Source organism: Gobio gobio, assembly GCF_949357685.1.
Source record: "Gobio gobio genome assembly, chromosome: 10".
Taxonomy (NCBI): Eukaryota; Metazoa; Chordata; class Actinopteri; order Cypriniformes; family Gobionidae; genus Gobio; species Gobio gobio.
Window position 1 is genome coordinate 45370040 of NC_137116.1, and position 27156 is coordinate 45397195.

The 27156-nt window shown below is 37.8% G+C and overlaps 3 protein-coding genes across 6 annotated transcripts in view; 1 reads left to right on the forward strand and 2 right to left on the reverse strand.

Annotated features, from left to right (window-relative positions):
* Positions 1-6769, reverse strand: mpnd (MPN domain containing). Its single transcript, XM_079827164.1, has 13 exons — positions 6550-6769; positions 5799-6001; positions 5286-5507; positions 5047-5158; positions 4827-4905; positions 4008-4104; positions 3824-3896; positions 3651-3727; positions 3044-3212; positions 2883-2953; positions 2541-2630; positions 2191-2283; positions 1-571 (listed from the first exon to the last, which is right to left on the reverse strand). The coding sequence occupies exons 1-13, from the start codon at positions 6551-6553 to the stop codon at positions 485-487; spliced, it is 1377 nt and encodes a 458-aa protein (XP_079683290.1). The 5' UTR covers positions 6554-6769; the 3' UTR covers positions 1-484.
* Positions 5768-23800, forward strand: stap2b (signal transducing adaptor family member 2b). 3 transcript variants are annotated; one of them, XM_079827166.1, is made up of 16 exons: positions 5768-6037; positions 10258-10335; positions 10592-10674; positions 14007-14078; positions 14289-14408; positions 14603-14659; positions 15560-15714; positions 18335-18466; positions 18753-18822; positions 19450-19552; positions 20733-20828; positions 21683-21748; positions 22179-22244; positions 22558-22614; positions 22891-23004; positions 23103-23800. In XM_079827166.1, exons 2-16 carry the CDS (start codon positions 10275-10277, stop codon positions 23144-23146), a joined length of 1296 nt encoding a protein of 431 aa, XP_079683292.1. In that variant the 5' UTR covers positions 5768-6037; positions 10258-10274; the 3' UTR covers positions 23147-23800. The 3 variants fall into 3 exon arrangements, with proteins under 3 accessions (XP_079683292.1, XP_079683293.1, XP_079683294.1); XM_079827167.1 differs by lacking the exon at positions 5768-6037 and adding an exon at positions 9948-10057 and having other exon boundaries at positions 22561-22614; positions 23103-23789; XM_079827168.1 differs by lacking the exon at positions 5768-6037 and having other exon boundaries at positions 10332-10674; positions 18750-18822; positions 23103-23789.
* fsd1 (fibronectin type III and SPRY domain containing 1) overlaps positions 23731-27156 on the reverse strand; it is a 14081-nt gene continuing 10655 nt past the window's right edge. Inside the window, exon 13 of one of the 2 annotated variants that reach the window (XM_079827161.1) lies at positions 23731-25941. In XM_079827161.1, coding sequence (XP_079683287.1) covers positions 25831-25941 — 111 coding nt within the window. In that variant the 3' untranslated portion in view covers positions 23731-25830. The remainder of the gene's footprint in view (positions 25942-27156) is intronic. The other variant, XM_079827160.1, reaches the window with a different exon arrangement.

Genomic DNA, 27156 nt, shown 5'->3' on the forward strand with positions numbered 1-27156 from the left:
CACTTGTATGAGTATGAACTGGTGGTTTAATTATACGGTAAGACAAAAGGAAATGGAATCGGCACGTTTCATTTGTTCCAGTGTATATTTTAAGGTATTCAGCAGGTAAAAGGCATTGTTCCCATATTGCGTAGTCAACATGACACAAATCTAACCACACAAACAGATAAATACTAGTCAAAAGAGAGAGAAAAAGAACTCGATTACCCGTCTTCTCTTTCCTAACTAACCCACCAGACGTTCCTACCACACAGGAAGACAAGTTTCACAGCACAGATATGGCAGAATCGCATAAACCACAGCCAGTGATACAGACCTAATAGTCCTAAAGGCAACAGTTTGGACGGAAGCATATATGATATATCCTCCACGAAGGCATTTCATATACAGTATAACAGTGCACAGACGGTAATGCACAGGGCAGGAGGTCCCAGGTCAACAATTCTACAGCTTAACACAAATGCACACACATAAACTGCTCTGGTCACTGAGTGTTGCGCAGTTGGTTGTACACGTGCTCCAGGATCTGTGCGTACGCCTGGTCTTTGGGTGCGTGGCCACTCAGAGAAGCCTGAGAATGAGAGAAAACAAGCGTTTCTTTCAATCTTGCCAGTCAGACATATAATTATGCTTTGCTGTGAGATTATTGTTAACTACATTTACACTTATGCATTTGGCACTTATTACAGGGACAATCCCCCTGGAGCAACATGGAGTAAAGTGCCTTGCTCAAGGACACACTGGTGGTGGCGACTGGGATCGAACCAGCAACCTTCTGTGTATCAGTTCAGTGGTTTAACCCACTAGACCCCTCTCTATAATATATAATAATATATAATAATATATAATTTTTTAAAGGTACATTTTTGGATTGTTAAAATTGCCTTCCATTCTCGCATAATTTGCAGAGACAACTTTAAGACATTCATATGTTGATTTCTTTAGAAAGTGTACACCATTAAGTCTGTGTAAATGCACTTTAAAAGTTTGATTTCAGTCAGACTTGAGCAATTTATTTTTAAAATGTCAACTTTAGTCCGACTGATATCATACCAGTTTGATTTCTGTGCTTTTAAAGGATTAGTTCACATCAAAATGAAAATTTCCTGACTTCTTTCTTCAGTCGAAAAGAAAATACGTTTTTTGAGGAAAACATTCCAGGATTTTTCTTCACATAATGGTTTTCAATTGCAACCAAAATGTTGAAGGTCCAAATCAATGCAGTTTCAAAGCGCTTTGAAGGGCTTCAGAGGCTCTGCGTAATCCCAGACGAGGAATAGGGTCTTATCTAGCGAAACAATCGGTCATTTAAAAAAAAAAAAAATACAAATTAATATACTTTTTAATCTAAAGTGCTCATCTTGTGCTGCTATGCGGCCGCCAGTGATTGTGCAATCACGTTGAGACGTCACACTAGACGTAGGCGAAAGTACCGCCCCAACCAAACGTGCGAGGACTAATACAAACGCCCTCTACCAAAAAACACTCCATCTTCAACTTCAAAATCGTCCGACATCGGTGTTTTACCGTTTTTGTTTAAGGGCGTTTGTATTAATCTTGGCATGTGCGCTTTGTAAATAAGGGGGGGGGGCGGTACTTCTGACAACATCTAGTGTGACGTTTTCGACGTGATTGCGCAATCACTGGCGGCCGCATAGGGTTAAAATTTAGGTTAAAAAGTATATTCATTTTGATTTTATTTTATTAGATCGTTTCACTAGATAAGACCCTTTTCCTCGTCTGGGATTACGCAGAACCTCTGAGGCCCTTCAAAGCGCTTTGAAACTGCATTGATTTGGACCTTCAACATTTTGGTTGCCATTGAAAACCATTATGTGAAGAAAAATCCTGGAATGCTTTCCTCAAAAAACGTAATTTCTTTTCGACTGAAGAAAGAAAGACATCAACATCTTGGATGAGATGGGGGTGAGTAAAATTTTCATTTTGAAGTGAACTAATCCTTTAAAGCATGACTCTGACTCAATAATGTGAGTTTGCATCTATATTTTGAGTAATGGAAGACACAGTGCTAATGAGTGTTCCGTGAACCCGTTTAAATGCAATCCTGACACTAGCGGCATTAGAATTACACACTTCACATTTGAGAATAATCTTAATTATGTAATTGTAAATCATGAAATTAATTGTATTTTATTTGTTTGTGTATGAGGGAGAGAAATTATGGCAGACCTTGATTTTGTCGAGTATTGAGGTATTAGGGCTCCACATCTGACTGAACTGCACCAGGTCAGGAGCAGACCGATAAAACTCCACCAACAGCATCTACACAGAAAGATATAAAAATAAGAACCCAACAGATTATAGACTTTCTACACCATACTAATTAATTCTATCTACAGGATGTTGTTTAGACGTTGGTTTAATCTTATCTAGAGTGAGGTGTTATCTAGAACTGCAGGAAAAGACAACCAGTGAGTGATTCACTTCAAAAAGACAATTTCTGAGGCACACTGAACTTTAGAAGAGAATAACATTTCTGATGTTGTTGCATAAATATAACATGCTAGTTGTTATCATACCATCTCATTGAGCACATCTGTAGTGAGGAAGTTGTCTTGCACGTATGTGACCTCTACTGCCACTGGGATGCCGTAATCATTGGGTCGTTGCTAAATGGAAGGGGAAAATTAGAGTAAGCTTGTTACACGTTACATGTAGTTAATATAGTAATAACTATAAATTGTGTATAATAACATGGAAGTTACCGTAACCACACTCTAATCCTAACCCTAAAGTAAGTACACCATTACTCAGTACTTAAATGCATAATTACACTGTAACACGGACACCTTAAAATAAAGTAAACTACTAGTTTGGCATAGATAGCAAAAGATTCTTATCAAATGTTTAAGAACTATTACCTCAGGAGGGGGAACTACCCAGAATGGCGTGATGGTGGAGGCCACACCTTGGTTGCCATGGTAATAGGGTCCTACAAGTGGTGAGACAAAGGAAAGTAAAGACATATCACTGATCATTTAATAAGACGGTTTGTGTTGCGCAGTGATCGTCCATCACGCACCACAGATAATCCCCAGACAGGGCTGGAAACCGTTACTGCTGCCTTGTAGGCGGAGCTGGTGATCCATCTGCGAATCGATGTCCTGTAGAGACGGAAGGGCGGGGCCTCGGGGGTGACTGTGATACCATCCCACCAATGACAGCCCACGCATGAAGAGATTTTGACAAATCTGCAACATAGTTAAAAAAGTTCAAATCCAGGGGGCGTATTACAGAACTTAAGATATGATAAGTTAATTTAGGATTTTTCACAATTTCGTATTACAGAAGCAAAATTTTGCTCTCTCGAAAAAGGCTTTTGTACTGTGATTTTTACCATTGGATTTTTGGATTGTCCTAAAGTTAAGACAGCTTTTAGGATTTTTTTGTCGAGTTAGGATGCTTCTGTAATACCCGTTTCCTATCCATAGTTAAGATAAGATTTTGCACTTAAGAAATGTCATTCTGTAATAGCCTTTGTCCTAAATGCGGGTCCTAACTGAAATTGCCATGGTTACCAAACAGATAAGATAGGATTCTAAAGTTAAGATGTTTCTGTAATACGCTCCCTGGAGACTATGGTACATTGCGATGTTTTTACAGCCAACAAAATAGTTTTGCATACTAACCTCTTCTTCGACAGCTGGGGCAGCGTCTTTATCAGCCAAGCGTGTACGGCATGGGAACGCCCGCAAGACCGTAAGCACTGGTGAACATGAAATGTACATTTTGAGCAAACCTTGAGTAAAAATTCTACCCTCCAATATGCTATTACAGTAGTTACAAAAATATTTACACTTACATTGTGTGTTAGTGTCCCATCGGCCCCCTAAATACCCCACTACCTCACTTGAGGTCAGGTGACAGTGGAAATCCTACAAATAGAGGTGGGTAAATGGTATATATTGGCTTCAAATGTTGAAACAAGTTTTCATGTCATCAGTATATTGACTTTGTAAAATCAAAAATCCATGAGAACTTTATACCATCAGCAGCAGAACATTGCTGGAAACGGCTACATTAAAAGGCTGGAAGCGGTTGATCGCAGAAAAGGCGGACAGCTCTACGAGAGTGTGTGGATCCCTGTGAAAACACACACAGGAACATCAGGTACACTGCTGTTCAAAAGTTTGGGGTCAGCAGGTATTTTTAATGTTTTTGAAGAAAGTCTCTTATGCTCACCAAGGCTGCATTTATTTGATCAAAAATAGCAAAAACAGTAATATTGTGAAATATTATTACAATTTAAAATAAATGTTTTCTATTGTAATGTATTTTGAAATGTCATTTAATTCAGAATCATTACTCCAGTCTTCAGTGTCACATGATCCTTCAGAAATCATTCTAATATGCTGATTTGATGGTCAAGAAACATTTCTTATGATGTGGAAAATGTTTGTGCTGCTTAATATTTTTGTGGAAACTAGGATTTTCTTATAAATCGAAAGTTCTAAAGTCTTTTTAAGTCTTTACTGTCATTTCTGAGCAATTTAATGCATCCTTGCTGAATTAATTTCTGATTAATGTTGACCCTAAACTTTTGAACAGTACTGTTTGTTGCACTACAGTGCTGTCTGCTTCCCACATTGCAATTATTCAAATTTTCAGCCTCAGTGTTTGTCTGCCTCAAAACTCAGAAATGAACAAACCGGAAGCTTGAGGGCCTCAGGCAAGTAAATTAAGACGCAGTAAATGTTATCATAAAATTGTCATATTACACTGTTTTACAGTACTAAATATATTCAAACAAATATATCTCTGGACATAATATGTGGTTCAAATAGATTTAATATTATAATAATTACCTTGTAGCATCTCTGGTGCCAAGAGTGCAATACCTAACTGGAACTCTCTCTCTGTCTCTCCTCTGCATCAGGCTAATATCTGGGGGGAACATGAAATAACTTATGCTTAATAAGCTGTAACTATAAACAGATCAAGTCATCACCTCTCAAGTGCCTTGTTTTGATGAGGATTTAAGTTGATTGGGAAGAGTGAATGTTTATGTAGATAAAAACATCATACCGTGCAGCTCAGGTTTGGACTTTTTATTCTTGTCCTCTACTGGCATGGCAGTTTTCCCTTCCTCTTCATCGTCATCTCCCATCTCGTCATCCTCTCCTTCACTTATCAAGCTCTGAGGTAAACAAATCAAATCATACACGAACTGCTGGTTGCACTAATTGTTAGTCATTTATCCCCTTTTTTGTTTACTATTGTTTACATGTTGCGACCTCTTAATTAATTTTTCCTCCATTGCTCACCATGTCTGCACTGGGTTGGTATTTGTGCAGCCAGGTGGTTTTGTACTGGACCAGTTTCTGTCCACGGTATCGCACCGAGGCCCAGCCACAACCAGACTTCTTGGCCGGGTTCACCAGGCGCTTACAGTGTGTTGCCCAGGCGCTTGGAGAGTTAAAGATCTGCCCGGTCTCCACCCAACGGATCTTCCCATCGTTCAAAAGATCTCCAACAAACTTTTTACCCTAAGGAGAGACACATAGAGTACTTGACCAGAGAAGTATTAAAGGGAAAGTTCACCCAAAAATGAAAGTTCTGTCATTATTGATTCACCCTCATGACAGTTGTGGTCACCATTCACCAAATACTTTTCCATGGACCCCCTAGCACTCCCTTCTCGACCCCAGTTTTGACTCATTTTGATAAGTCTGGAAGGGTGAACAAATGCTACAGCTTTCATTTATTTGTGAACTATTTCTTTAGCGCTAAAATATATAAATTGTAATAGCCCTAATGATGAAGTTTCTGGACAGTACCAGGTAGTGTATGGACAGAACGCCATCTCCAGGCTCCACAAGACCATCCTTTAAGAGGACTCTTAGTGTGATGCCTCTCCTGGTCAGGAGGGAACCCCTCCCAGAAGAAGCCCTCAGGTCAGCATCTTCAGCCCCACTCAACTCCTCATCCTCTTCATCCGCTCCTTCTTCCACAACCTGAGGAGATGAGGGTGGCTCTGAGCCTGGCGACAACAGACAGAAATAATGAATTAATACAGGCAAGAATACATCAAGCATATTTATTAAGCTTTTTTTAAATGAATGGGGTGGAATCCTATCTAAACCCTGGCAAAGAACATAAATCTTTAAAATTAAATTCACATGGAAAGAATACATTTTCTAATATTTAATTACAAAATTACAGTTTAATGTCCTTAGATCAAGTTGAAACAGTTTTCAAATATAATCTCACAAACTTATACATTGTAAAATTCGAGGGAAAAAAGTCATTACTTGGGACTCTGAACTCTCATGTGGGAAAATATGGCTTTTATTGTGGGACAAAAATGGTCAACACAGAGAAGCTCACATCAGGGAATCAGCGACTGTCCGCTGACATCTCCATCTGATAAGCTTTTTCCCCCCCAGAAATGAAAACAAAACCGCTGATAATTTGTCGAGAAACGGTTCGTCCTTCGAGTGTTTTGTTCTCGCTCCTTTCCGCAACCCCGCGGCCTAGTAATTATTAATTTCACTCGCTTATTAAAAATCGCTATTTTTTTATTCTCACCCATTTCGTGATAATCGTCGGAAAACGCTTTGATCTGAAACTGCTCCACAGACTGATGTGATGTCTTTCTTTCCGCCACTTCAGTTTAGCGGTGTTAATATAACACTTCTGTGCGGACACTCGCCACCAGGCTGTTATTCAAAAACATAAAATGAAGGCGTGTGTGTGTGTGTGTGCAGTGTGGTTTCCTTGTGTAGTGTTGCTTTAATGTCAATTCCCCTCCCCTTTCTCCTTTCTACCCGTCCTTGTCATTTACTCCCTTTTATAAATTAGCGGTGTTTATGGTTGTGGACTCTCCAGCACGGGGGGACGGATGTGTTTTGCATTGCTGTTACAACGGAAGACATAGGCGGAAATATAACAAGCAAATTAGCTGCGATTGTTTACAATTTTTATGTTTATATCAGTTTACATATAGTTTCTAATGGCCCTGGACCACGGTCAAATGAGCAGTCGACTGGGACCCAGCAGTGGACAGATGGTTTGTTTGGGCAATATGCGTGTATAATATAGGATTTACGGTAATGAATAACGTTTGCGACCGTTAAATGCTCACCGTTAGAGGTCGCCAAAGAACGCCGTATTATCCAGTGCATATCCTCCTGTGACCCAGGAATAGACTTTGTCCATTGTAGTGGACATTATATTTTAGTGAATTGCAGTTTTACACACAGCACATTAGGGGCTTTTCAGAGATACCAAATGTTAGGAGGTTTCACCTGGACAACTACTTCTTCTTGGTCTTTAAAAACGTCTGACATTATGTTTAGCACTCTTATGGAAATATGATCATATTTTTTAATAATAATTTAAATCGGATTAATTTTCAAATCGTTTGTTATAAATCAACATCTCAGGAAAATGTTATGGGGTAATCAAAATATGACTTTCTGTTACAAAACACTGTAGTGGACACCAGGACTTAAATCAAGTTTATCAGGCATTTTGGAGACACAACAAGTGAACAGGGAAATAAATTACATATCAATATTCCTTTGAAATATTAGATGTTATTATGAAAATGTTGCCAATTATTACACTTCTATTTTCATTACATGTTGCACCAAGAACACATTAATATGCAAATTAGATGTATTGAATGGGAAAATCCAAATATGGCCATTTTACCCACATATTGTATAAAGTAAAATTGTATATCAATGCATTTCGTTATATCTTTCATAACATAGTTCAAAATCATCTTTAAACAAAGTTTGGTTAAAAAAAATCCTAAAACCTAAAAATTGATTGGTGAATTAAAAATTAATCCCATTGCCTATACTAATAAATACACTATATTTTTTAAACAACTGAGTCCTGTTGTCAACTAAAGAGCACATATCATAACATATGAATAAAATATAATTTTTCAAAAATGTTTGTTTCCATATGTATATGCTCTGTCTAAACAATGTAAAAAATACTCAATTCTAAATACTTTTTTTTTTCTGGGTCTCAGGAGGATATAAACCTGAAAGATTATCAACACAAAAGCTAAATTACCATTTCATCAGCCGAATCCTGAAATGTTTAAGACAACAACAAAACAACCCTCAAACTGCCTCTGCTCTGATACACTAAGCACATTGGTAAAATATATTTAAAATAGTACATTCTGATAATCTGAATGTTATTTAGGCCTGGTTTCACAAACAGGTTTAGATTAAACCAGGATTAGGCCTTAGTTCAATTAGGACATTTAAGTAGCTTTTTATAAACGTGCCTTAGAAAATAACATTAGGCCCACTGGTGTGCATCTTGAGACAAAACAATGGTTGCTTTCCGTTTAAACAGCTCAAACATGCATTTTAGTCTGGGTCTAGTTTAAACCTTGTCTGCAGGCACGTGCAGAGGGGGGGGGCTTTGGGTGCTCGAGCCCCTGCCCTTTTTCAAAATGAATCAAAAGTGCCCCTCTCAAACAAATATCAATGATAATATCGTGGTCAATAAAACTAAATAAATGTGATTATTATAACATGACATTGATGACAATGTATACAATAGTAATGAACGGCTCAAAAGTCGGACAATTTCCGTTGAGGCGTTGCCATAACGCGTTGCTATGGGTCGCGTGCGTTTTGATTGATTGCTGATTTTCCTCTGTTCGGAAGCGGCTCTCGAGCCAAATATGGTCCTTTCAGAGAGTGTGTGGCCTTACGGGAAAAAAAGTAAACCAATATTTTTTTTCATCCATAATCAGAGCTAATGTGTTGATTTAATTACAAATCTATATATGATATATTTTAAAGTATTACACAATTCACCAATGCCCGTTTGTCATGTATATACACCAACCAATCGTGATCTGGCAAAGCAAGTTCAAATTCCATTGGGCATGTGAAGTGGAGCGGTAATTTTCTGTTCTTATTCATAAATCGGTTGAAAACTACATAGACAGACGAACTAACGTTTCGGGCTTTCGGTACGGTGCGCGCGTGTACCGAATGGTTATGAATGTAATCTATAACAGTTAACAGTCGGCTTGTTTAAAGCGCGGAACACACTTCAATCCGAGTTCCCACACGAACATATTAAGTATTCAGTCCATTTTATCACGAAATTCAAACGATAAATGCCGTTTTAACGCTCTATTATGTGACGTGACTGATAGACGCGTATCTGTTCAACTTCAAGCGGCAGCGCGCGGCGCGCGAGTGAACGCGATCATCTCTTCTAAAGAAATTAATATTTAAAGGTATGTTGAGGATACATTACAACTTACTGAAACGTATCATATGTTGTGTAATCGCTCCATCGGTGTTTCAACCGCGGAAAGACAATAAAACAGCTTGTAAACAAACAATGTCATGTAGAATCACATTTACCTCAGAAGTCATTCAGTGTCCACAGCTGTGAGTTCACTAGAGAGATTAACTCTTTCACTGAATACATGCACTAGATATATTCGTTATATTAGCCTATATATATTCATTATATACCACTTAGCCTGTTAGTGATGTCTTGTTTATTTAATGTATGTTTAAATAAACCTGTCATGAAAATTACAGCCACTAAATGATTATATTTCAACAAATAAATCAAAAAATAATAATAATTAGATTTAGATATTAATGCAAAAACTGCCTTATGTGAAGCTTATGAGTGTTGATTATTATATCTAAAAATAAATAGCAAATTAATTTAGGCTAATAGTTTGGGCTCTGTTGTTAATCTTTAATAGCAATATGTAAGGGCTCCCTATATACAGTAGTTTACAGCATTATCTTTAAGAAACTTTTAGTTATAATTGAATTCATTTAAGGACAGACACAATTTTTTTTTTATTAAACCACTGTTGAATAAAAATTAATAAAACGCAATTTTGTAAAACTGCTGTACCGAATCCGTACCGAACCGTGACTTCAAAACCGAGGTACGTACCGAACTGTCAGTTTTGTGTACCGTTACACCCCTAATATAATATATTTACATATTGCCCCTTTTTTACATTTGAGCCCCTGCCTCTGAAGAACTCTCTGCACGGCCCTGCTTGTCTGTGAAACTGAGGGTTAGAATTTTTCTCTTTGCAACATAATGGTAACTTACATATTCTACATACATTGCAGTGACGTAACATACTTTTGTGATGCCTTTTTGAAGTCTTGAACCATAAGGAAATCTTTTTTGTAAAATATTTTTATCTTGGGTATTTCCTCGTATGGTTTTGTTTACTTGCCTGCGGTGATGTTTTTGGTTTTGTCTCTGCAGCTAGCCTGGCCTTCTCAATGGGCGGGACTTTCGTGCCTTCCAGCAACACTCAAGCGGACCTGACTCACCTGTTTACAGGTAAGGGGGTGGGAGATAGGAAGACAGCACATAGAACTCTTCACAGGAATTTCTTTTTTACTTCCAGTCCACAGGGTTTCTGTTCGTCACTCACTTTTTGTAAAGCTTTAGCACTTGAACTTTGGGATGTATTTGGCAGTTTAATAACGCATTAAACGTGCAGGTGGACAGTGAAGCGTCTTCTTTCAAACACTTCAATTGTTTTGTAAGAAGTTTGCAGTTGGTGGGAGAGTAATTTATGTACTTATGGCAACAGCAAATCGCTATAGACGAGTGAGATCTCAGCTGCCAACATGTTATCACGAAGGCTTTATGGAAAAGAAATCCATCAAAGAAAAGGTGAGTAAGCATGTAATATATAACTACCTGTATTACTGCTGATGAATTAAATATCTTAAACCATCCTAAGGAGGTCTTATCTTCCGAAGGTCTTCCAGCTGGATTATCTGAAAAATGCACTCCAAACCTCTTTAAAACCAGCCTGAATGAATTCAGTTTGGGGTGCTTTAAGATATTTTTGTAAGCAGGGATGTTTTCTATTACATCTGTTCCATCTTCATTATATGTATGGTTTAAATTATTTTATTTGGATTAAATACTGTGTAAAAAGTGAAAAGTTTTTACCCAATAATTGACTTGGCTTCAGTTAGAGTTTAACATGTGAACCATCTTCTTATCATGACAATTGGTTATCTTTTATCGTCACACATTGGTAGTTTTACTGTAAATCTTTAATCAGCTTTTACCTCAGTATTTCAGAAGAGTCCTCCCTCTCTAAATGGCACAAACAGTTATTTGAAATTTTTCATGACTAATCTTGAACATATATTTGATGTCTTTAACTACTTCCTTTGCAATATATTACAATGTATAAAAGCTGTAAATCGGTTAGTTATACCCATCTGTATTTTTTTAGTTGTACTTGGAATTATGGGTAGCCCTTTACAATAAGGTCTCATTTGTTAACATTAGTTAATGCCGTAATTAACATGCACAAACAGTGAGCAATACGTTTAGTTAATGTTAGTTAATATAAATACATTTGTTCATTGTTTGTTCGTGTTCTTTCGCAGTGTTAAATGTTAACAAATACAATTTTGATTTAAAAAATTTATTAGTAAATGTTGAGATTAACTGAGATTAATAAATGCCGCAGAAGTGTTGTCCATTCTAAGTTCATGTTAACTAATGTAGTTAACTAATCTAATGTTAAATACTAGCTAACATGTAACAAAGTATTTATCATAATGTGCTTTTAAATTGCATAAACATAATGTCAGAAAATATCTTTGCTACTGTTGTTCATAAAAGCCATTAGAGACGTTGCACAACGAGGACATTGTCGCCGGAAATAGAGCCATCAGTGTCCCAATGTGTTTTGAGTCAGGGTCCTATCAAATGCTTTAAATGTTAAAGACACCAAATTGTAATGTAAGTAAATGGTAAAGATACCTAATATAAAGATGTGACCAGTGATCTTTAAGAAATCAGGTGGGGTGAATTTTCTGTGGTCATCAAAAGAGTGTCACACAAGTGTCTGTTGAAACATGGGAACTGTTTGTGGAAATGTCAACAAAAAACTGGTCTGGTGGCATACTTGCATGCAGATCAAACACTACAGATAAAGAATTTGCATTGTAGAGATGTTTTTAGTAAAGTAGATTTTCTTGTTTACAAATGAGGTCTTATCTTACACCCTGCTGATAGAGCTCATCACATTTGTAAAAAAAATGTGTCTTTTATTAGTTCATGATTTGCTATAGGTCAGCATGTTTTGCATAATGACGTGCGCGTTGACGTCACATTCTTAATAGATATGAAGATGAAAAGACTGGAACTGGTTCAAATGAAATAAAATAGAACAAAATACAAAAGCTCCTCTGGGTCAAGTCTTGTTTCTGAACTGTTCTTTCTGAAGTAAAGAATGTTCCATAGTTTTCTTCATTCCTTTCATCCGTTCAGTCTTTCCACAAGTATGTATTTTATGAACAAACTCAAATAATAATTTGTCAGCATTAACTCAAATAATAATTTGCAAACATTTTGTCAACACAAACCATTGTCAACAATGGCAAACATATCCAGTTTGCGAAAACAATATATTTGACCCTGGACCACAAAACCAGTCATAAGGGTACATTTTTTTAAATTGAGATTTATCTGAATAAATAAGCTTTCATTTGATGTGTGGTTTGTTGGGATAGGACAATATACACTCGGCCCTGCTCTGCTTCATACTACAGTAACGTTAATAATCGCATCCATGAACATGATTTCTGCCCGAGTCCTATCCCAATTCTTTTCCACTGGCTGTGAGGTGAATAGTGGTGTCAACAATAATCGATTCGGCGATGCATCGCAATGCGGGGCATGCACGATTCAGCATCGATGCGGCAAAGTGCCATAATCGATTATATCATCGTTTATTTTCTGGCCTTGAGTTGGACAATAAAGTTGTGAAGTTTCAATTACTTCCGGGGTCATAACAACAACAAAAATCAAGATGGCTGAGGCGGAGGGAGATTACTGATTAATATTTGCACAGGAGTTCAGGAAGTGCCCTGTCTTAGAGCTACTAGTTTACTGTGTGTAAAAAAAACACTTATGTTCACTGCTGGAAAAAGTTGGCTGTTATTATTGCTCTATTTAATTTCAAATGGTTCTAAAGCAGAGAGAAGATAAACATTTCTCATTCAAAGCATTCAATTCAATTTCTTTTTCAGGTCTGAAAATGCCATATCCAATACCCTGTACCATTCAATTTTATTTTTATTTAATGACATTTATGTCAAAGATACAGGCGAGTGATAATACACACATAGCAGCCAATAAAATCTGTAGTTAAATATCTGACTGCTTGTATTGCCTCATGACTTATAAAAAATTTGCCTTGTTGTGTGCAGTAGAATTTTGATGCATCGCAATGCATCGTAGAATCGAATTGAATCGAATCGTTACCTGGTGAATCGTAATTGCACACCCCTAGAGGTGAAGACCACATGTCCCAAGATTCTGCGCTCAAACTTGGCGTCATCAAACTATGCCTTTGTTTTGAATAGGCGTCCTCTAGCGCAGTGTTTCCCAACCACGATCCTGGAGGCACACCAACACTGCACATTTTGCATGTGTCCCTAATCAAACACACCTGATTCAAATGATCATCTTATTAGTTGAGACTCAAAGACCTGATATGGGCATGGCAGATAAAGGAGACATGCAAAATGTGCAGTGTTGGTGTGCCTCCAGGATCGTGGTTGGGAAATACTGCTCTAAGGGATGGAAAACTTACATAGTGCACCTTTAAAGTTGTCCAAATGAAGTCCTTTGCAATGCATATTACTACTAATAATATATTTTGGATATATTTATGGTAGAAAATTTACAAAATATCTTAATGGAACATGATCTTTACTTAATATCCTAATGATTTTTGGCATAAAACAAAAATGTATCATTTTGACCATTACAATGTACTATTGACTATTGCCACAAATATACCCGTGCGACTTATGACTGGTTTTGTGGTCCAGGGTCACATAATACACACAATTTGAGAAATACATTTGAGAAAGTAAATACATATAAGTTTTATGGTGTCAAATGAATAAGAAATATTTATGGTTGTTCAGTAGTTCTTTATTTTCAGTAAATATTTATTTTTCTCTTCACAGATGGGTCGCAAACTCTGGACCAGTTTATGTGGAAATTCACTCTTTTTCTTCAATAACAACAAAGACAGTGTTGTAAGTGTTTTTACAAGCTGCCTTTTAAGTACTTTTTAACATAACTACTAGAAAATAATTTCAATATGTGTGTGCATTTTCTTACATACTGTATGTATATTGGCATAAATGTATTTAAATGCAAGCTTGCAGTTCTGAAGGCTGTTTGTTTGTCTACATAGAGAATGGATTATGTGTGCATCAACTGTTTGCTTGTGCTTGTGAATGCAGTATATAGAGAAGCTGGAGCTCTCTGACCTCATCTCAGTGTCAGATGACTGCTGTCGTGACCGAAACCTGAATGCCGCTGGATTCACTCTGCACATGAAAAATGAAGACATCAAGATGATTGTAGGGCTTTTAGCATTTTCCTTTACCTTGTGTCATTTAAGTGATTAAAAGTGTTTTGGGACACTGCACAACTCTGCAAAACTAATCTGCCTTAGATTTTACTGCAATGCCCTTACAGATGTTTACCCTTGAGTTATTTAAAGTAATACAAACCTGATATCATGCATTTTCCTCCCTTTTCTCGGTTTTCTCAGGCGCCTAGCCTTGAGGCGCGAGAACTGTGGAAAGGCTTCATGCTCTCAGTTTCTAAGGTCAGTTGTGCTTTTGAAAATATGAATCTTTAGTGTACAATGGGGTCTACAAAGCTCAGAGCACATCATGTATATTTTGAATTTTATGGAGGTCTATTTGCCAGATAAACCCACTTATGTAGTAACAGCTTTGTTTTATTCATCTATAAAGCCAATAACTGGGTGGCGATTTCTGATCTTCTCATCTTATCACTTTTTTCTTGATCTCCAAGGTCAATGTTTGCCAAACCAGAGAGTTTTTCACTTGCAATCATGAACTGTCAGTATATCTCTATATGATTATTTATTTTTTTTTGTCAGCATGTACCACCAAAAACAGTCCTTTTTACATGTCATAGGGTGCATCCAATCAGCTCCCTAGTTCAGTAGTCAGGGCACTGCTCAGGGAGTCGGCCATTTCAAGGGCTGTCTCAGTCGCAAAATCGCAAAAAAGTCCCACAATGCATCGTGAAAACCAGGGAGCATCAATGCTCATGGAAATTCTGAAGGTTGTCCCTTGAGCTAACTTGAAAACACATCATGACACACGAAAGATGTTACGTTTCATCATAAAAATACATAGCTAGACAGGTAATTAACATAATCTAGCTAACATTTATAATTAAATTACGGCTGCAATATTGGAGGGATATGTAACAATCAAAGTATTTATCATAATGTACTTTTAAATTACATAAACATATAATGTCAGAAAGATATTTCTGCTGCTGTTGTTCATAAATGCCACGTTGTACGGCGAGGACGTTGCCATATCACCGGAAATAGAGCCATGAGTGTCCCAATGTGTAGTGAGTCAGGGTCCTTACCAGTGCCCGAATTCATGTAGGGAGCTGAATGAAATGTACCCATACACAGTCAGATAAATTCAGAACAATAATTCTCACTGTTTCTGTCCTTCAGCTATCTGTGCCAACTTCTCTGAACCTGCTGCCTGGCCAGATTCACATGATGAAGGAAATCATTGAGAAAGAGACAAAGAGGCAGCGGCTTCTTTCAAGCCCACCACCGCCCCAGGATTCTGACCATTATGTTTCCGTTGTGTCAGACATGCCTTCGTAAGTTAAAACCACTCGCTTTATTAGTGCTAAAGATTAAAGGTGATGTGTGTAATATTTTTTATGTTTAGTATACTTTCTCCTATCCCAGCTTAATAAGCAGAGGCAACAAACAGATAGTCCCGCTCCAAACTCGCGCCACTGGTTGACCAACCCAACACAGCAACACTAGCTCAACCGATGGTGTTAGTCTGGGGCGGCGCTATCTTTTTGACTGACCAATGGCAGATGGGGGAAGAGTGTTTGGGGAAACAAGTAGGAAAACACTCATTATTTTTGACTGTGGCACAGTCACTTTTGACCACATTTATGCCACATTATTTTCCTTATGCCATTTAAAGGATTGACACACTGCACTTTTTGTTCCATTGACATCCATTCATACACACACGTGTGATATGACGTCATATTTTTACATTGTGAATTTATTTTAATTTATGTGTTAAATTTATGTTTTCAAAAAGACTGCAGCATGAAGTCATGTCACTTCTTTTGCATGTTCAAAGTCTACATGACCATGGCTTAAAGGAACACGCCGACTTTTTGGGACTTTAGCTTATTCACTGTATCCCCCAGAGTTAGATAAGTCCATACATACCATTCTCATCTCCGTGCGTGCCATAACTCTGTCTGATGCACCCACCGCTAGCCTAGCTTAGCACAAAGACTGGAGGTAACGGCTCCAGCTAGCCTACTGCTCAATAAGTGACAGAATAACACCAACATTTTCCTATTTACATTTTGTTATGTGTATAGTTACATCATGTACTGAGACTGACGGAAAATGAAAAGTTGCTATTTTCTAGACAGATACGGCTAGGAACTATACTCTCATTCCTGTGTAATGATCAAGGAACTTTGCTGCTTTACCATGGGTACAGCGGTGCAGTGATATTACATAGCGCCTGAAAATAGGCTAACTTCCGTCAACATAACCAACGTGACAACCTGCTTGCACAGAGGGGACTATTTTCAAGCGCTGCGTAATATCATTGTAACTATACAAATCACAACATGTAAATAGGAAGATGTTGGTGTTATTCTGTCAATTATTGAGCAGTAGGCTAGATGGAGCCGTTTACGCCAGTCTTTGTGCTAAGCTAGGCTAGCGGTGGGTGCATCAGACAGAGTTATGGCACGCACGGAGATGAGAATGGTATGTATGGACTTATCTAACTCTGGGGAATACGGTGAATAAGCTAAAGTCCCAAAAAGTCGGCGTGTTCCTTTAAGAGAAAGCAGTTTAATGCACCTGGTTTTCTAAACGGGGCTTATATCATCATGTAAACGCATTTTTAAGGATGACTGTGCTACTAAAGTAACAGAAAACAGCTTAGGCTACTGGTGGCACCGCATATAGGAGGGTTTACGTAGAACACCTTATCTTAAAGTCTCCATGAAATCAAAATGGACTATTGCAGTATTTGTTATAAATGATTTATCTGTGCACATCATTTTTATTTTCACATGCCCTCATAATCTTTAAAGGGGTGATGAATTGAGAAATCAACTTTCCTTTGAGCCTTTGGTATATAAAAGTTCATCGTGATATAAGAATATCCTGTAAGTTTCAGAGCTGAAAACGTCCTTGTTAGTCAAAGAAAAGCCTTTATAGACACCAGGCCCAGAAAACGAAAGCTCTCACAATATGTCGACCACTGACGTCATAGAATTTAGAAGCACCGCCTCAAGCCCGCCCACCGACTCGTGGAGCTAAACGGGTCGCGCTACCGAGCAATAAACATGCCAGTTCCAGCTCATGTGCGTAAGACATTGCGCGTTTGTTCGCTTCATTTCACCGCAGAACCGATTGTAAACAAGATAGAGGTCGAGATTGCATTTACAGACATATTGAGATTAAAACACAATGCTGTGCCTTCTATATTGGATCCGACAGGAACGGTGCAACACACTTATGTGAGTAAAACATGTTTTTTTGTATGTGTTAGTATTGCATTGTTACAGATCGTTTGATATCTATTGATTACATACCTTAGCACGCGGTCACAGGCTGGAGAAGGTGTTATTGGTTCATTCGTGATCAGACTCGGACTTGTAACGCCAGCTCGCAAAGCCCAAAGTTTTTCAGACGGGCTATCACCTTTCTTGCGCGTGCATGTGTGTGCGTGTGTACGGTTCGCGGTTATATTCACTGATGATCGGGAGAAATGAGACAGAAATAACATTCCAATCATTCGTGGGTGGATGAGAGATGAATCATTGTGTTTGTTTGATAAAGATATTTTTCGAGCCCTGTGAACGTTTCTCCAGACGCTTTCAAAACAATTCCTCACGTGTACTGACAGGGGAGCGGAAACTCATTAAATATGCAAATCTTATCCAATCCTAGCCGTGGGCGTTTACTTCCAAGTCTTCAGTTTCTAAATGTAAAAACCATGCAAACGTCATAAGTTGACCTCAGACAACAGTATACATTTTTTTTTAAAAAGCCAGTTCATGACACCTTTAATTCAATAGGGAAAAAAGATGATCGCAACTTCTGTTTCATGGTGACTTTAAAAACCTTTCTTGCTGTTTCTGATGTGCGTGTGAACACAGTGACTGACTGAATTTAAATAATCATGCCTGCTATGTAATAAAACAATGATGCTTTGTGCAGGTGTTATCATAATGTCACTCGTGTCGAAGCAGAAATCTTATTGGAAAGGAACTCTGATCGGGGAAACCTACTGCTGCGGCCGGGTCATGATGGGACGTCTTTCGCTCTCACCACTCGGCAAGATATAAACGGGTAAAACTCACACTCTCATCTGTACTCAGTACTCAATCTATTTGATGGGCAGACAGCTTGCAAATGCATTAACAGAGATTGCTTTATTTACCTCTGGAGATTTATTGTAATTATCTTTATCTTCTGAATTGCTCCTCGGCCTGGTTCAATAGTCTTGAACCTTGCACCATGTTCTGAGGAATAAAAACATGTTACGCAATAGTCAGCATATTCTGGGAAGGTCTGCTTGAATAAAACTTAATATAGCTGTGTTAGTAAAGAATGAATATCCTCTTGCGCCCAGCAGATCAGTATTCAAACATTACCGCGTGTCTCGGAGGCCTGAAGGAGGATTCGCCATTGCCCTTGAGACTCCTGTAAGTGATACTTTCATTTTCAAATCACTTTAGATTAAAAGCCTGTGATAAATAATATATTATGTTCACAATAAAAGCTTGAGGAATTAATAGGAAGAACATCTAAGGATTCATTTAACCATCTACAAACGTGTAATTTTGTGTGAACTCTGAGCTCTTGCGAAATGCTTAAGGTGTGATTGCTCTGTAAGCAAAGAGGAAGTTCTGATAAGAAAAAGATTTATGGGTCAGTTTTGGGAATCAGACACAGTGGATCAGTACAGCTGATGTGTTATACATTAAACATTTAGAGGCGTTTACCACTTTAGATATGTTTATTTGCGTTCTGAGCAGCCCTATCTCTAGTCTTTTATATTTGGAAAACACACCCATCCCCTTATTTTTCATTTTAAGTTTTTGATCTGAAGAAAAAAAAAAACTGCATTCAAAGGCATCTGACACACAAGTTCTTGCTTATCACTGGTTATGTGTGTTATTGTGTATTTAGTGGTAAAAAGCTTCTCCAAGGATCAGATATAGACCACTTTTAGGTCATCGTCATACTCAAATAATTTACTGTGGCATGTGCACTGATGTATCAGATAATGTGAGTGTGTGTGTTCACCCACCATGTTCACAAACACACAGATCACCTGTGCCACCCTGCATGGCGTTGTCACCTGCCTGGTGGAGAAGACCTGTGGGGTTTTGGTGCCTTTTCAAATGGAGGAACACTATGAGAAAAATATCGGTAAGAGACTATCTGTGTTTTTTGGAAAGTATTTAAGGAAAATCTTGTTTGTCAGCCAGACTGACATACTTGTTGGTATGAATCATACCTCTAGAACGTGTTTACAACACTATGCAAGATGAAGGACATGTAGGTTATGAAACAGACCTAAATATGTCACCACATCACCGATCATTCTTTTAGGCCACTAAAAGAATGATTGACACACTGAGACGAACTATTCCACTGTTGCTGGTTTTGCCAAGACATGTTCCTGGATCAAAATTCCTGTTCATAAACAGTCCTAACTCAGTCCCAACCTCTACCCATAACTTCCTAAAATCTGATGAAAATGAGAGGTGAAGAAGAATGGTGTAGAAACCCTTGTTGTAAACCTAAACTTGACTAAAACTGTAAACCTATACCTTAAATCAAATTAGATGATTGGAATGTTGCATGTTGATCTAGGAACGTGTTGGAATCACGTTCACCATGGGTTTCCAGTTGGCTGACAAAAAAATTACTATATTACTTGAACTACACATTTGGGTCAGATTGATGTTTAAATATACAAAAATACATTGAACAATAAATTATAAAAAATTGTTTTACTATAAATACAGGTTTATTTGTTCTGTTGCTCGCAAATGTTTGCTTTTCAAGTTCTTTTTGGTTTTGTTTTATTTTTCTGGCCATGTTTAAACTAAACATATTCACATAAATATTTCAAGCTTTTTTTCCCATGAGAAATATTTCCACCCAGCAGGAAATTCAGACAAAAATAAAGTAAATGTTATATAAAAAAACGTGTACAAAATCATCCAATACACAGTAACAGTAAATCGGACTGATGCTGGAACTGAAACTATGAAAATGGGCTCTTTGCATAACAAAAACACTGGTTGAGAACTAGTTCGTTTTTTATTGTGAACTAATACTTGTCATTCCATTCCAGTTGAAACTGGTGGTTTTCCTTCTCTCTTTTTCTGACTTAATGAAGGCTAGCATTGTTTGAATTGATTTTAAAGTTGAATGTTTGACAACTGAGAGACACAGTCTCCACAGAGCTGGGCAGGCATTAGAGTTTTACTGCAAATAATAATAATATAATGTATTACTTTATTTCAGCAAAGGAAAGCAGTTTCACACAGGCTAGTTCAATAGGCCTGATCTATACTATTCTTATTTTTCTCTCCCTCAGTAATTGTTAAGCCCAATGAAGAAAATGGTGAGATAAGTGAGCATTGTCTCAGAAATGCCCCTTCGCCTATTCCTCCGGTCCCACCCCCCAAACCAGGTAATACATCTTTAGCATCATCTTTAACTGTTAAACACATTGTATTGGGTTTAAAGGGATAGTTTACCCAATAAAGAAAATGACCCCATGATTTACTCATCCTCAAGCCATCCTAGGTGTATATGACATTCTTCTGTCATGAATACAATCGGAGTTATATTAAAAAATGTCTTGACTCTTCCAAGCATTATAATGGTAGCCAAAAATTTGAAGACCAAAAAAGTGCATCCATCCATTATAAAAGTAATCCATACGGCTCTGGGGGGTTAATAAAGGCCTTCTGAAGCGAATCAATTGGTTTTTGTAACAAAAATATCCATATTTAACACATTCTAAAGTAAAATATCTAGCTTCCGGCAGACAGCCTTCCGTATTGAACTTACGGAAAAGGCATAGCTGGCGCGCCGATGACGTCGGACATAGCGAAAGCATTTTGAACTGCGAGAGGCACTAGACTTTCTTCATAAATTGAATATGCCGGAAGCTAGATATTTGACTTAATAACGTGTTAATTATGGATATTTTCCTTACAAAAACCCATAAAATTAGCCACAGAATGCCTTTATTAACCCCCCCGGAGCCGTATGGATTACTTTTATAATGGATGGATGCACTTTTTTGGTCTTCAAATTTTGGGCTGCCATTATAATGCGTGGATTTGCCAGGACATTTTTTTATATAACTCCGATTGTATTCGTCAGAAGAATGTCTCATACACCTAGGATGGCTTAAAGGCGAGTACATTATGGGATAATTTTCATTTTTGGGTGAACTATCCCTTTAATGCTCAGCTTTACTTTTAGAAAACATGAAATGTAATGGAAAAAGTAATAAATCTTGGTTTGTATGTTTAGTCACAAGGAATCTCAGGTCCTGCTCAGAACCATTCCCACATGAAAACGAATACCTCAATTTCTCAGGTGAGTCCTTGTACACATCAAAGAGTGTTTTGCAGGTTTTTTTTAGCTTCTTTCAGTGTTTTAATCATTTTAAATTACGTTTCTACACTCTAAAAAAAAAAAGGTTCTATATTGCACCAAAAATGGTTCTTGGCTCGTAATCATAGGGGAATCTTTTTTAGTGCTATATAGCACCAATTTTGGTGCTTCAGTGGTTCTTCAGTGGTTCTTCAGAGGTTCTTCAGAGGTTCTTCAGCGGTTCTTCAGAGGTTCTTCAGAGGTTCTTCACCAGTTCTTTGACTAAGGTGCTATATAGCACCTCTGAAGAACCACTGAAGCAGCAAAATTGGTGCTATATAGCACTAAAAAAGGTTCCCCTATGATTACGAGCCTTTTTTTTTAGAGTGTAATGCATGTTGTTGATCCTGTTGAGTACGCTTTTGTTTTCCAGATACTGGAGAGCATGAGGTGAATCAGGCCGCATGTACAGCACCTCCTGTCCTACTACGTCCTCCAGGTAACACGAATAGCCATTCCAATTTTCCACTCCAGCGTTTCTTTTTTTTTTTAGCAGTTGCCTTTTTGTTGTGCAATATACACTACTGTTTAAATGTCTAGGGTCAGTAAGAAGTCAGTGCTTCAATTCAGCAAGGATGCATTCAATTGAGCAAAAGTGAAAGGCATTTTGTTGAATTCTATTTCAAATAAATGCAGTTCTTTAGAACTTTTTGTTCATCAAAGAATAAAAAAAAAATCCACAAAAATACAACCTTGGTGAGCATAAGAGAGAGACTTCCAGCTATCATTCTAATGATGGTCTTTTGTTTTAGCAGGGGGGTATTTGCCGCATCAGAATTCAGTGTCTGCAGACCTAAATACAAGTCCAAGTGAGTTCAATATGAATTGTTTTTGAGAGGTTGTTGTCCAGCCTGAAATAGTGATATCTTGTCATCAGAGATCCCGTGGGTGATGTTGCAGTGATGAACTGCTTTATACATTTTGTCAGAGCAAGTTTGATCTCTCTTGGTTCAAATACAAAGCATTTAGTCCAAATGATCATCCCCGCGCTCTGATCACTTCCCCAGTGTTATGAGGTGGATCTCTGAATTTTGTTAGCAATGATCTCAAAGAAAACCATTGTAATGTGTTCTGCTTTGATGTAGATGGTGAAAGAAAAGCTTTGGTGCCTCCGGGCTACTGTAAAACACCTTCCCGAAGCAACAGTTTGTCAGGCTTGCCCGAAAATTTTTCTAAGCGTGAGCTTAGTGTTGACATGAGTAAGAACATTTTTTTTGTTATGAGCCATCTCAAAACTCTTTTACTTTTGAATCAGAGCAACATGTCCTGCTTCTCACTATGGTTTTGTTTTTAACAGATGAGCTCCAGAATGCTATTAGGAGACGAGCTAACAAGGAGTAATTTTGATCTCAGTAAGATGATGATTATAATAATGGTTTCGTTGTGGAACAAGAAATAATTCCTTAGTATTAAACCAGCAGATATATGGATATACAGCTTTACTCACCTGAACGCTGTATCTGTCCGCTGCTGTTGTCCAGTTGGCTGGATCAACTAATAGGCCCTTGAATCAAGTTCTCTTTATTGATCCTGTCAGCATGTTATATATTAGATATTTACAATCATTTATTGGACCAACATATCGATCATTGTGAGCCACAGAGACCTTTGTAGCTGCTGACTGTAAATCACTACTGTTGTTTGTGTTGTCAAACACAAATTGCAAGTTTATTTCACTGACGTACTGTTGATTTATCACAATTTAAGAGATTATTCATGTGAAGTCATATATAAATGTTTTGTCTTATGTATTGGATAGCTGGTCTATGTCTCTTTTCTCTGCCTCTGATATTAAAAAATATCAGACTAGCCATAAAAAAGGGTTGTTTGTCATACGAGTTATACTGTGACTATACTATGTGGGGAAGTTGCAGGTCTTCTTTCTCCAGATAGAGAAACAGATCAAATGAATGTTGTTTTTTTGTTCCTGTTAAAATATGACATATTTTATTCTATGTATTTTAAGAACAATACAATGATCACGAAAAAAAACGTACCCTGTGTCATACTTTTTTCCTTGTGTGGATGTGCAAGACAATAAGTATGTTTGGCATTTGTTTATTGACGTAACAGGTAGTGTAATAGTACGACTTTACAGTTTGACTTTTGCTTTAGACAGAAATGTTTAACATGTTCAGATGCTTGACTAAAAGCATTGCAGATTATATTACATTAGCTTACTCACCCTCATGTCGCTTCAAAACTGAATTATTGACTTTCTTTTGAGATTGCTCTTTTCAATGCAATTACAATGTGACGCTTTCAGGCTTTAAAAATCATTCGAAAGCAGCCAACATCTTGTTCGATATATTTCTTTAGTAGTCATTTGATAGCTTTGCGTGATTAACAGACTGAAAATTATTTGAAGTCTTTGTATTAAAAAAAAATCCTAGTTCTCTTTGGAGAGTTGATGAAAGTAGCAGCGATGTCCGATTCATGAATGAATCATTCTTTTGAGTCGGCTCTTTTCTAATTCAGATTTTTTTGTTCAAATGTTGCGAGGATCCATTAGCAGTGGTTCGAATTAACAGTTCACTTAAAGGTGCAGTAAGCAATTTCTGAGAAACGCTGTTGAAAGTGGATCGGACAGAGCACCACAACACGCGTGTAGCCAATCAGCAGTAGGGGGCGTGTCCATGGGGGAGGAGAGAGAGTGAGTAAGAGGGAGATTTGAAGAAAGCCTAGAAAGAGAAATGGCTGAGAGACATATTTACAAAAGCGAAAAGGACACCGGGAAAAAAGGCATTATGATCAGGCAAGAGCTTTAGGACCTGTGTTAATACTAGAAAAGCTTTCCAGGGCTGCAGACACCTACGCAGGCAGGCCTGGAAATGGAAATTCTGCTCCATACGCGAGTAAAATTGGAGTGTGTGCTGTTGGCGCCTATACACTCATACTAATGTGCTGTTTATTTTTTGTTTTTCCTTGTCGTTCGCTTTATTTTTTACGAAGCATTATTTTGCTTTGCTTCAGCTATGATAAGAAGACATCCACTCTTGCATTGCGTGTTTGTGCATTTTGGGGGCGGAACAATGAAGGGAGGGGTGTGTTTGTTTGGGTTGTTTTCAAATATCAGCAGTGTTTCTCAAAAATCACTTACCGCACCTTTAAGGGGAATATTAACTATTAACTTAACTATCAGAACAAAGTCATACAGGTTTGGAACAACTGAAGGATGAGTAATGATGACAGAATTTTTGGGTGAACTATCCCTTTAAGAGGAGAGCAATATGGCAAAAAAAAAATCAGTCTTCTGTAATATGTAATACGTAATTGCAGCAGGCATACAGAAAAGTAAAGTTTGGTAAGTATTTGCATCAAGAACACTGAAAATGTACCTTTCTGGGTGAACGATCATGAACTTGGACACACACACACACACACACACACACATTGACCATGCACACAACCAAATGGTTTGTTAAACCTGCCTCCCGTCTCAGATGCTGGAACTGCTGAATTAATACATTCTATAAAAGGCATTTGACGTTGATGATTTAGTTTAAGATTATTGTGCTACTCTGATACTAAGTGTAAGTTTAAAAAGGTTTGTTCACGGAAGCAGCTACTCTAGCAGAAATCGAGGCATATCATTTAAGACATTCAGTGTGTAAATATAATACAGTTTCATCTGAGATTTCAAACACCAACATGCTGCTGTCGCATTGAAATAACTGTTCAAATGTGGCTCAAATACTGTGGTTTGAATGAACGAACGCTAAAAACAATATGTTTGGCCCTAGTGATATACACATGAACTCAAGCCTATTAAAGCTCTTTGCATGTTGAACTAGAGTAATACCGACACGTCTTAATTCAGGACACTGAAAGGCACAGAATCCAGACCAGTGAGCTAAAAGGAATGAGGAAGGCAAACTAGAGCAGCTCTCCCCCTGGGCTGGCAAGACATAATGATGATTGGAAGAGCCTCCAGGCTTGTTGTGTCAGTGTTAGCCAGGTGTTTTCTCCAAACCTGTGCATACATGTAGTAGTTCTAGAGTGTATGTTTATCAGTGAAGTAAGATCTAGGTAAGGCTGGCATTAGAGCTGCTCGTATTACTGTTTCTCTTCTGACCGCTCAACACAATACTGGGTACCTGAAGGCCCGTCTGCACTGAGAAACTCCCATTCCACACCTATAAGGGGGTGAAAGAGAGCATGAGGCGGATGTGTTTTTGTAGAAACAGAAATATGTTTGTGCCAATCTGTATACAAGTGCTGAGGAGGCCTCCTGAGCTGAAATTCAGATAATGGTAATGGCGTTTTGTTTGCGGAACACGTCACAATCAAAGACTGGGCCATCTGACCAATCAGAACAAAGAAAGCTTTAAGAAAGGAGAGGTTTAGAGAGAGACCAGGGGCCGGTTGCATAAACCGTTAAGACTAGTCTTACAAGCTAGACATAAATTTTTTTCTATAAGACTGTTCATAATTTTTTTTAATCAGTTACATAAAAACATAGACTGGCCTAATTTGATACGAAAAGTAAGACTGAATGCCACTTGCCTAACTGCTAGTGGCTCATACTAGATCTTAAGACACTGTCTTAACATAATGGCTTAGTTTATGCAACTGGCCCCAGATCCTTTATCGACCTCTTTCAGACACTGTGAGAAAAGAGGTGATGCTGCAATGTATATTATGAAAAAAGTTATGGAAAAAGTGTTTTTTTGACTTTGGAAGCATGTAACCATTTTGCAGGAGACCTCCAAAGCAAAATAGCACAATAGGGGCACTTTGAAATCACTGCATTTAAAGGTATAGTTCACCCAAAAATTCAAGCCATCCTTGGTGTATATGACATTCTTCTTTGAGACGAATACAATCAGAGTCATATTAAAAAATGTCCTAGCTGATCCAAGCATTATAATGGCAGCCCAAAATTTGAAGCCTCTCGCAGTTCAAAATGCTTACATTACGTCCGATGTCATTGTCGCACCAGTTGCGCTTTTTTCGTAAGTTGAATACGGAAGCTAGATATTTTACTTGATAAAGTTTTAAATATAGATATTTTTCTCACACAAACCCATCGATTCTCTTCAGAAGGCCTTTATTAACCCTCTGGAGCCGTATGGATTACTTTTATAATGGATGGATGCACTTTTTTGGGCTGCCATTATAATGCTTGGAAGAGCCAGGAAATGTTTTAATATAACTCTGACTGCATTTGTATGAAAGAAGAATGTCATATACACCTAGGATGGCTTGAGGGCGAGTAAATCATGGGGTAATTTTCATTTTTGGGTGAACTATCCCTTTAAAAGCGCCTCTCTTACAATCCTACACACACAGACAAACGTGTTGTGACTTGTATTTTCCATGTTCCATGACCTTGCATTTTTATGTCGGTA

Coding starts and splice junctions, on each gene's coding strand:
- stap2b (XM_079827166.1), top strand. CDS start 10,275: ATGGGCGGGACTTTCGTGCCTTCCAGCAACACTCAAGCGGACCTGACT. Junction 10,336..10,591: donor CCTGACTCACCTGTTTACAG/GTAAGGGGGTGG, acceptor TTATGGCAACAG/CAAATCGCTATAGACGAGTG. Junction 14,409..14,602: donor ATGAAGACATCAAGATGATT/GTAGGGCTTTTA, acceptor CGGTTTTCTCAG/GCGCCTAGCCTTGAGGCGCG.
- mpnd (XM_079827164.1), bottom strand. Junction 2,954..3,043: donor CTGTCTGGGGATTATCTGTG/GTGCGTGATGGA, acceptor CACCACTTGTAG/GACCCTATTACCATGGCAAC. Junction 572..2,190: donor CAATACTCGACAAAATCAAG/GTCTGCCATAAT, acceptor TCTCATTCTCAG/GCTTCTCTGAGTGGCCACGC.